Raw genomic sequence first — 10,978 nt, forward strand, 5'->3', positions numbered from 1 at the left:
TTAACTTGTTTCCTTTATTTAGGGACAAATTTCATTCACATTCTTTCCAGAAAACTTAATGGAGAATTATCATTTTTTAGGTCTTTATGCCTCTGATATAAATCAGATTTTTGATATAAAAGGTTCATATGATGCAAACACAGTGACAGACTGATGCATGACTCTATAATAATGTGTAGAGGAGGGGGTTGGGGGGGTGGAGGGGTGGGGAGGTGATGGGGGGGGGGGGGGGGTCCTGGCTCCAGCTGAACATTCCTCTCTGCTGACTGCAACACATATGGAAATCATTACAGACGGAGAGATTCGGTCAGGAACAACCAGTTTAAGAATGAACCACACTGACACACATTCACTGAAACACACCTGAACATCAGACCTACAGCGACTCACAGCCTTTTAGATCTTATTGAACCGATCAGGGTCACAACATGAGCTCTGTGTGCAGAGAATCAGAAGAACATGTGGACAAGACAAGAAGAAGAACTGGGGAACGCTTCAGTGATTCTTCTTATTATTTACCTTTATTTATAACATGATATGTACATGTTGGTAGAAGACGTGAACTTTAGGGAATAAAGGGAGAACAATCTGAGAGCTGAAAAAGGACGCCAAGGGCCGTAATTATCGAGCTCCTCAGAGCAGGAAATTGCTCCTAAATTACTCCCAAAAATGATCAGTGACGCATTAGGACGAGAAATAAAAGCATCTTATCTCTGCTGATATTTAGGAGCTGCAGAGTTCTGACCTGTCAGGAGACGTTCATGCAGAAATACTCAGAGAGAAGAGATGTTTTATGAAAGCTTGATGAAAATAACCTCATTGAAAGATTGTTTTTACACAAAACAAAAGCTCTAACAGGGAACATGCAGCTTTGCAACAGTGATGAATCAGACTTGGATCGATCGTACAGATATGACACATGTGAGAGCAACTAAAACTTATTAACTTAACAGGCTACATTTATTTTTTTAACCCATGTGAGTGTGTTTGTTTACAGTCTGTGAAGGCTGCATGGTGAGTGTATATATCTCTGTAAGAGAACTACGACACGTCATCCTAGTTTCTACTTTGTGGCTCTGAGTGTCATAAAACTCGTCCTCCTTCCTGACAGTCAGATGCTTCATAAACGAGTCTCAGGGCGACTCTGAGGTCGGAGTATTTTTAGTAACTTTCAACATGATTTCTGGGAGTGATTCTGAGAAGATAAATACAACCTCTGGTCCAAACTGGTTTAATAATGCAAAGGAAAAAGATTTAGTTTTGCACACAAGTCTTTTTTTGTGTAACTGCTCAGCGAAGATCAGAGCTCCACCAGAGATGATGATATTTTACTTTGCAGTCTGGCGGTACGCTAGCTGCTAGCTGCAAAGCTAACAACTGACAGATTGAAATATCTCAATAACTATCAGATAGATTGTTGTGAGATTATGTACAAAGCTAAAGACATTATCAGCCTTAGTTCTACTCTGTGTTTACTGCTAACTAGCAAACTGGCATGCTACCATGCTAAACCAACATGGCAAACATTATACCTGCTAAACATGCTAGCGTTAGTGCTGTGAGCATGTTAGCATGCTAATGTTAGCCTGTAGACTCTCAACTCTCTGTTGTCTGACTGAGAAGAGACGTTCATCTCTGTCAGAAACATTTCAACACAAATTCGTACGTTTCCGAAACGCTAAACGTTACATCTCTGGTTTGCAAGAAGCAAGAATACACGAGGATTAAAATACCTTCCTGGCTTGTTGTGAACATCTCGCAAATAAATTCAGACATTCCAGATTTAAATCAGAAAACTTCTAATTTTGGAAGACCTTTACTAAGCAAAGTTCTTTATTTAAAACTATATTAACACTATAAGCAATATTCTACTGAGAAGGTTTGTTCTCTCTATGATTTTTAATGTATTTCCTGTATGGATTAAGAGGTTTTTAAGGGGTAAAATAATCCTTAAAATGTACAAAATAGCATGACAGGATCCCCTTATTTGGGGTCTTTTAATTGTAAATCCAGAAGCTCACTCTAATTAGAGGTTAATTAACGTATGAATGAGTGGATTTAATATATGAAGGCTGTTCTGGTATCAGAGTTCTACTTTGTGTCTGTTGAGGAACGTCTGGACTGAAATCCTCCGTCTGTTTCCTCTCTGGATCTATTTTCAGCAGCTGTCGGTGGAGCGAGAGCAGAGCTCAGCTGTCCTGCATCAATCAGCTCCTACACCAACAACACCACCAACCAACGAGACCCTCCCCACCCCCCACATCCCCCACCGCAGGCCTCTCAGACCCCCAACACTCCTCCACAGGAGTCCTGCTGTCTTTCGGGTTTGACTGAGTTCAGCGTTTGTTCGTTCATGTGATCGTTTAAAGACGTTTTTGATTTCACGCATTATCTGTTTTCCCTTCACAACAGTCCTCACTGTTTCTAGAAATTATTTCATTTTATTTCAGTTTTAAGTCAAAAGAAATATTCAGCGCTATTTTAATAATTGCATCGATTAATCTATTGGTTTTATGCTTAATCTTTTAACACCCACTGAGTTAAAAACAATCAGATGTTTTGACTGTGATAAAAGTTTGTGACACTGTTGGACCAACAGATTTTTAAGGTTGTAATGTTGTAAACTCCTGGATTAGTTAAACGTCACAATGTTTATCTTTCAATACACGTCACATGTTCATATTCACGTATGTAACTTTCCATATTAGGTGGAAACGGCATGAAGACTAAACCTGTCATTATTATTGGCTGTTACAGACCTCCGAAACAAACAAGACTTTTAGATTTATAATGAAATCTGCAATAACATCGTTACTTTACCTTTCATATTATCCTTTGTATTTTTAATGTGGGAGTTATTATTTTTATTTCTTAAATTGTGATGATGTGTTTTTGGATTTCAGGATTGTTTCTTTGTCGTTTAACATCTCGTGACCATGTTGGAAACAAGCGTTTTAACTTTAACATGTGATCCCTCAGGTTTTTGTTTTTGTGTCTGTGATCCATAAATAAATCAAATCATATCACACCTGCAGTCTGGCTGCTGCGGGAGGAGCAGTGAGCCGTAAAAGGCGAGTTTGTAATCAATTAAAAATATTAATCACAAGTTAGCAGAATTCAGCCGGAGCGACAGTCTCAAACTCAGCTAAAGAATATTAAAGGAATAGTTCGACATTTTGGGAAAACGTCAGATATATCAGAGCTTAAAAGAAGTTTCCCTGGATGTTGAACCATATTTACATGTTGGAAAACTGATAATTACCATAAATCTTGTATGACTTGAACGCAGCGTTTCTTTCTGAGTATATCTGTCCACCATGGCTTCCTGTGCAGCATCTCTGCTGGTTACCTGGCAACCTCGCCGTGACGACGAGACTTTAGGAAGCTGCACACACACTCTGCAGGAAATTGTTCAAAAACTCTGCTGCCAGACAACACACTGTGTGTTCACATTAAACAAACAAGATGATCAAAAAAGATCAGTGAGCTTTACAGGCTTATTTTGTTGCCTTTGGACAGAACCTGGTTAACTTTGACCTCTAAAAACCCCTAAATAACCTCCAACTTCATCAAGACCTCTGAAACCTCTTGTAGCATCTGTAAAAGATGAGATCACCATCAATCTGAACACCAGAGTCTCTGACAATAAGAGGATTTCCCAAAATGTTGAACTATTCCTTTAAGTCCAGCGTCATTTGGGTAAGTTTTTACCAACTTTCTCTTGATTCATGATTGTATTTGTTTGCAGTTGTTGAACCGTCTCCTGAAACTTTAGAAACTGGAGCAGGCAAAAGAAAAACAGTCACCAGTTTAACGTCTGTCCTAAATCACAACTCAAGGTTTATTAAAGTGCTGGTAACCATAGCAACAGTACTGATGCTTCACATTAAGGTACCACTGAACTCGCCTAAAGGATTTGGCATCGTTGGTTTGGATCCAAATATGAGATTTGTTGACAAGAAGAAAAACACCAGAATGATCCTTTAAAGACTCCTGGAACTTCTTCAAGAGCTCTGAAACCTCCACAGACACATTTTTACCTTCTTCACTGACTTTTACAACTTCCTCAGGAACCTCTAAAACGTCATTAAGAACTCCTGGAATCTCTTCAGGGCCTCTATAACCTCCTCAAGGATCTCCACAACTTCACAAGACCCTCTTTACCATCTTCAAGCACTCCTGGAACTTCATCAAGACCTCCAAAACCTCCACCACAGGGACATTTGCAAGCTCTTAAAGGCTCTCAACAATTTCCTCGATGACAAGCAGCTAAGCTTGACTGAACGCTCCGCTGTGGAGCTAACGCTAATGGGACAGAGAACTTCTGGTGATTTCTTATAAAAATAAAAGCTGTTTTATTTCTGATGAAAAGCTTAAAAACACTGAATTTGTGTACTTTGTATACTTCCTGCGTCATGTCCTGCCTCCTGCACCCCTCAGCTGAACCAAACAGAGTATTTCCAGTAGGTGAGACCTACTGGATGTATTATAAGAACTGGATACCAAACCAAAAATGGCGCCCATTCAGTCCAGTAAGAACTGCTCAGCTGGCGCCAAAAAAGGTTTCCAGCTTCCGCGTTGTGCAGCCTGCTGAATATGCACACAGTACTGTTTCTGGCTCCGCCCACAGACTTTACATTGTGATGATGTCACATAAATTTTAAGTTTCACAAATATAAAACCTCCATGGATCAAAAATTCATCACAGAAAGAGTCGTAATTAACGTTCGCTGTAAACAGTTTCACAGACGTCTCTTTGACGACGGGATTTCTTGCTGTAATACTGAGAGTGACCACTGGGAGAAACTGGCTGCGAGGCTGAGCGGCGGCGGCGGCGTCGCATCGGCTCGTATTATACATCCACGGTGAGAACACGGCTGACATCTCCTGCTGTGTGCTACATGTGTGAAAGAGCAACTCCAGGAAATATCCAGACCTGATTCTGTGAAAACAGCTTTATAGAGTTGACCCCAATTTAAGGATAACTAATGGATAATTAATGAATTATAGTTTATTTAAACTATTTTAAGAGATAAAACTAAAACAGCATTAAAGCCATTTCTTAACGTTCACATTAGCTGAGAAGATAAGACACTTCAGGTATAAAGTTTCCTCTTTTTTTTAATGCTATGTAGTAAATTAAGGTAATAAATGTACTTTTGATGGACTTTAAGAGGACAATAATAATACAGCGTAATATATTAATATATTTTAATAGGTTTTCAGCATGGATTAAAGTTTTTTAAGGTTTAAAAACCATATTTTTTCTTTTGCAGTATCAAGGGGCTTCTTGAAATATAAAAACCCTTAAAAATATAATCAGCTAGCTTGAGAACCATCTCTAGATTTGTACCTTTAAATGGCATTAATAAGGTAATCTATGTAATATATCTTCATAAAATCTTAATATAACACCTTCACGGCATTGAAGGGTAAATGAAAGATATTTTAAGGTTAAATAAGAGAAAATGATTTTTATATTTTCCAGCTGATGTGATGATTGTGAGCAAGAAACACACAGTCACACAACCTGAGGACCAATCAGCAGCTGTTCAGAGATGCTGTTAACACCTGGAGCTCAGACACACCTGAACAACCTCAGTCAGGAAGATTCAACATGAACAAACACTGAGACTGTTTGTTATTATTTATGATGTTTTACAAAGTGAAAGTCTGTCACTCAGCTCACACACCCTCTAACATTCACTCACTCTGACCTCTGTGTCTCTGCGCTGCGTAAAAGTTTGCGTAAAAACTCTCCAAACGTGCGTCACGGACTCACCGATGGAAACCAGCTTGATGTGTTCTCTCTCCAGGAACTCCAGAGCCACGGACACGTTCTCCAGCTTCATCTGTCTGAAGTTGGGTCTGGAGTGATACTTCCTGTACATCTTCTTCTGGCTCAGCACCTCCAGGAGCCCGATCAGCTTCAGCCCGTCGCTCAGGTCCTTCTGCAGGTCGTTGATCCGCTTGTTGAGGCACTTGAGGTGCTCGTTGCACCACCTGGTGAAGGTGTTCTGCTGGATCTTCTTCCACGGAGCGTCCTCGGCCAGGTCCTTCTCGGTGGCCGGCATCTCCTCCTCCTCCTCGCAGATGTCGGTGTTCTGGTAAAACTGCGGCGGCAGCTGCGGCTCCAAGTAGCTGCTGTTGCTCATCATGGTGCCCCCCTTTTATAGCACAAAGCGGAGTGGGAGAGAAGAAAAGGCAGAAAAAAAAAGGAAAAGAAGGAGAAACGGCGGAGCGGAGGGGCAGTGCCAAGCCTGCTGGGAGTGACACACTTCACTGAAGTTAGAAAGCAGATCAGTTAATCCGCTCCTGGGTGAGTCATGAGCTCCTGTGGGGATCAAATATGAAGAAAAGCAGCAGAAGAAGACAGAAAAGTAGAATAAGGAGTGTTTTGTTCCTCCGGACAGACGTCTGGGTCTTTGGTCCGGGTAATGACGCGCAGGCGGCGGCGCGGAGAGAGCAGGACTGCGGGTGGAGGAGAAGTGAAGCTGAGGTTTAAAAAGCTCGGCGTCACTCTGCTGGACTTCCAGGAATGCCCCCTCCATGACCATATACACCCGCAGCCCGGGCATCCTCTAATACGACGGAGATATGGAGGCCGCAGCTCATTGGAGGCGGCGGATCAGGGGGGCGGGTTCAGTCCGGACCCCCCACCCAGCCCCCCCCTTCCCCTCTCAGGACCCGCGGGGCTCCGCTGCTCAGTGACACCTCCGGATATTTTTAGAGTCTCCAAACTGGGGAGAGACACCGGGGGCCCGTGAGTAAAGAAGCATAAAACATGTCGTCATCAGTGGCCGGCCAATTAGAGGGAGCCAGGAATTTAGAAATACTAGAAATACCCCACACACACCCCTAATAATCTGCACCCCCCCGCTGGAGGGTCTCAGGTTTCTGTCATCATGAGAGTAAAACAGCAGCTCTGATCTGTAATTATAGAGACAACTAAATAAAGTTCATCATCATGTTCATCATCACAGGGTTTAAATACAGTGTGTGAAGTTTTCATGCACGTGGAGCGTCCTCGCGGGTTTACAAGACACTGAAAGTATATTTCATTTCATTACAAAATTACAGATTATTTCACAGCTCGCTCTTAAACTAAATATTCTGACTTCTCTCCCAAATTTAGCAAATAAAATCTGCTACCAAAAGGTTTCCGTCCTGAAGCACAACTCAAGGTTTTAATAATCATCCAGCTCAAATATTTGACTAAAAAGTACATCACTCACATCCTCATAGACAGGACAGTCTCACTCACAGTCTGTCCTCCACATATGATAATATAACCACAATCTGATCATCAGCTTTAACTCCTCAGCCAGACACCAAACTGTCCAGTAATATGTTCATTAACCTGAACACAGGTGCTCCATACGGAGACTTAATGACGTAATAAAACTTCCCAATGACACCAGAATCTAACTGCCTTTAAGTTTCCTGTTAATCCAAACAAACAAATGTAGACCTTCTATCCTTACCTGCACTGAATCCCTTCATAAATTGCGTCTTCAGTGTGAAACAGTGGATGAACAATCATTTTCTTAAATTAAATAAAGACAAAAGACTTTTAGCAACTTTAAGTTTGACTCCAGAACAAATCAGAAATAAAGAACCTGTTATTCTTCATTCTGAGTTAGTTTAATTCACACATTAACATGTTATGAAGTTGAACTTTTATCACCTATGAAATATAATATAATATTGTAGAGTTAGACGCTATCTAACACTGGAAGATGCTTTTGTATTTTCTCGCCTGGATTATTGTTATTATTATTCACTTTATTCAGGATTATCTAAAAAAAACCAAAACACTGATAGTCTGCAGCTCGTACAGAAGAAAAGATCACATTACTCCAGTTTTAGCATCGTTCCACCGGCTGCTTGTCGCTCAGGATGGATATTAAAATGCTTCTACTGGTTTAAAAGGCTCTTAATGGTTCAGCACCTTCATACGTTCCCCTTTAGCTCGTACAGACTTGCTAAATGTTCCAAAAATGAACTATAAAAAGTCTGATGAAGCAGCCTTCTGTTTTTACGCACCACAAACTAGACGAGCAACTTCTGTTAATAGTTTTAAGAAGCAGCTGAACATCTATATTTATGATCTTGCTTTTAATTAATATTTTTTAACATCACTGTTTTTATTTGATACTTCTTTTATACTTTTTATACCCATCTTGTGTTTTTTTATTTATAAAATCGCCTCATCGTGTCTTCTGTCTTTGATTTTATTTTCTCCTGTAAAGCACTTTGAGCTGCGTTTTATGTATGTGATGTGATGTACAAATAAAGTTTATTATCATTATTATTATTATTCGTTCTTGCACATATAATGGAAGTGACTGCATATATATATAATCAATACATGCTCATTCACAAACTGTCCTCTGAAGGTGGTCGACAAGTCTGCAGGTTAATTTATACACACAGCTAATAAGAGGATCATTTTATGAAGATTTAATAACAGGTTTAATATTAAAAGGCTCTTGTGCCATTTCAACACTTCATTGGAGATTTCGTCTGTTCAGCATTTATCTGTTTGTTTGTTTTTTTACCTCTTCTATAAAAAAAGATTTGCACTCAAAAACATCAGCATTCATTTCAGTTTCCGTGACCTCCTCTGAACTAGTTTCCTACAATTAAATAATTGTTGCAACCAGAAAACAAATCTGCAAAATCCTTTTCCCATTTTTATAATATAACCCTTAAATCAGAGTTACATTCACTAGTTTTACCTTCATGAGTGTTCCTCTAAACTTTCTGGGACTCAATCTATTAATTTCACTCCAGAACTGTTGGGAATTATGAGTTTGAAGGTGATCAATATGCACTGAAAGACCTCTATTAAAACTATGTTTCACAGTGTGTAACCTCTTTTTTTAAATTCTACTTTCAGCCCTTCCCTCATTTTTTTTACTACTATTCTTAAAGTCTGCTAATCTCGATTCCAGTAGGGTTCGTAAGTTTTTCTAAAACCTTTATGGCTATTATTTCTCCTCTTAACACATTTATTCAATGCTGTACAGACACAGACACACAATCTAGACACAGTCAGGTAATATGGTGTTACATTGACTAGAGGGTTCTGGCACACTGTTAATGTGAATCCTCTTTAACAAAATAAGGTCTTACTAGAACCTTTAACATCAGTGAAGACTGGTCAGTTATTTACATCTCTCAGTGAACTCATTTAGGGTGAAAACAATCATTTAAGCCTTTATGTGGAACAATAATCTAGTCTACTACTGCTTTTCCTTTAACTGAAACTGAAGTGAAGTTATCTTTGCCCAAAAGTATTCCCCATAGTTATTAATGGTGCTGATTAATTAATTCTGGTAGGAATATTATAATATAAGACAACCAACATGACTATTGAAATCCCCACACAGATAAACAGCATCCACATCAGACAGACTAAACATCTGAGCCTAAAAACCCAAAAAAGGGAATAAGAACCAGTAGATCTTGTGGTGTCCTTCTGGAGGTAAATAACAGCTGAAACTAACAAAACAGTAGCCATGAAAACCTGTTTTTAAATTGTAGTGCCAGAATCCCTGATTTGTTCTTTACATTAACTTCATCAAACTCAGTTTGTTCTTAACTAGAAAACCAACTTTCCCAGATCCTTCAGCTGCCTTTATGTGTGTTGTTGGGTTGTGACCAAACCAGGTATAAGCCTGTAAGTCAATGGCTTCATTGCATTTTAAATGTGTTTCATTAAGTGAAGAAATTTGGGTGTCATGATTGATGACCAACTAACCTTTAAGGTTCATGGGGCCTCAGTTGCTCGATCATGTTGATTTGTCCTGAACAACATCAGAAAGATCAGACTCCGCCTGTCTGAGCTTGCAGCACAACCCCTGGTTCAGGCTCTCGTTATATCACGCATCGACTACTGCAATTTCTTACTGGCAGGCCTCCCTGCATGTACACTCAAACCTCTGCTGATGATCCAGAACGTGGCGGCCCAAAACAGCACATGTCACCCCGCTGTTGATATCCCTCCACTGGCTCCCAGTTGCTGCCCGCATCAAATTCAAAACCCTGACACTCGCTTACAAAACAGCAACTAAAACAGCTCCTGCCTACCTGAACTCCCTCATCGAGGTCTACACTCCCTCCCCCCACTACGCTCTGCCAATGAAAGGCGCCTGGTACCACAACAGGACCCTAAGTCACCAGCTAGACTCTTCTGCTCTGTAGTTCCCCGGTGGTGGAACGAGTTACCAAACTCTGTTCGATCTGCAGAGTCCCTCTCAATCTTTAAGAAAAGACTAAAGACCAAGCTCTTTCAGGAACACCTCTGCACCTGATGGACTGTAGGGTGAAAAAAAACATACAAAAAAAAACAAAAAAACATGCTTCTATGCACTCTAATCATTGCCTTGTTGCACTGCCTGATGGCATCTATGTCCTATCGGGCCCAAATTTAAGCTTTATGGAACTTACTGGTGTTGTTGTCTCGTGGCTAGATCCCTGCTTGTGTTGTATCAGTCTCATATGTACGTCGCTTTGGATAAAAGCGTCTGCTAAATAAAATGAAATGTAATGTAATATAAAAGTGAGATAATATCAGGTTTATGGTCAAGTAGTATTCTTTTTCTGAGGGTTCAATCGTTTATGTTCCAGAGCAACAATGTGAGATTGTCAGACATGTCGGTTGGGCAGTTACCAATCAGTTCTCCATATTCTCTGTCCTCGATCTCCACCGCTCCTCGCGTTACGGCTGGCGCTGTTCGCTGGCTCCAGCTGATCGCGCCTCAACAGCCTCCTACTACCAGTCAGGAAATACTCTTTTCACTGAGAAGAGTTCAAACGTTTAAGCATCTCTGTCTGTGACTTCGAAGAGTGAATGAAAACGTGAGCGAATCTTTTATTATCCCTCAAACTGCATATCACGAAGCACAGCCACTATATCCTGCTGGGCTCCAAGTTCCACCTTGACTACACCTGGTCCCGGTCCTCTAGGCCT

General features: G+C 40.4%; 1 protein-coding gene across 9 annotated transcripts in view; it reads right to left on the reverse strand.

The window, feature by feature from the left end:
• flncb (filamin C, gamma b (actin binding protein 280)) overlaps positions 1–6,510 on the reverse strand; it is a 74,443-nt gene extending 67,933 nt beyond the window's left edge. For 6 of the 9 annotated variants that reach the window (XM_067581949.1, XM_067581951.1, XM_067581947.1 and 3 more), the window contains exon 1: positions 5,783–6,509. In XM_067581949.1, the coding sequence (XP_067438050.1) occupies positions 5,783–6,158 (376 nt within the window). In that variant the 5' untranslated portion in view covers positions 6,159–6,509. Of the gene's footprint in view, positions 1–5,782 lie in introns of all 9 variants that reach the window. The other 3 variants (XM_067581945.1, XM_067581948.1, XM_067581942.1) reach the window with 1 other exon arrangement.
• Positions 6,511–10,978: the final 4,468 nt, after the last annotated feature.

Source organism: Thunnus thynnus, chromosome 23 (assembly GCF_963924715.1).
Source record: "Thunnus thynnus chromosome 23, fThuThy2.1, whole genome shotgun sequence".
In the NCBI taxonomy this organism is placed as follows: Eukaryota; Metazoa; Chordata; class Actinopteri; order Scombriformes; family Scombridae; genus Thunnus; species Thunnus thynnus.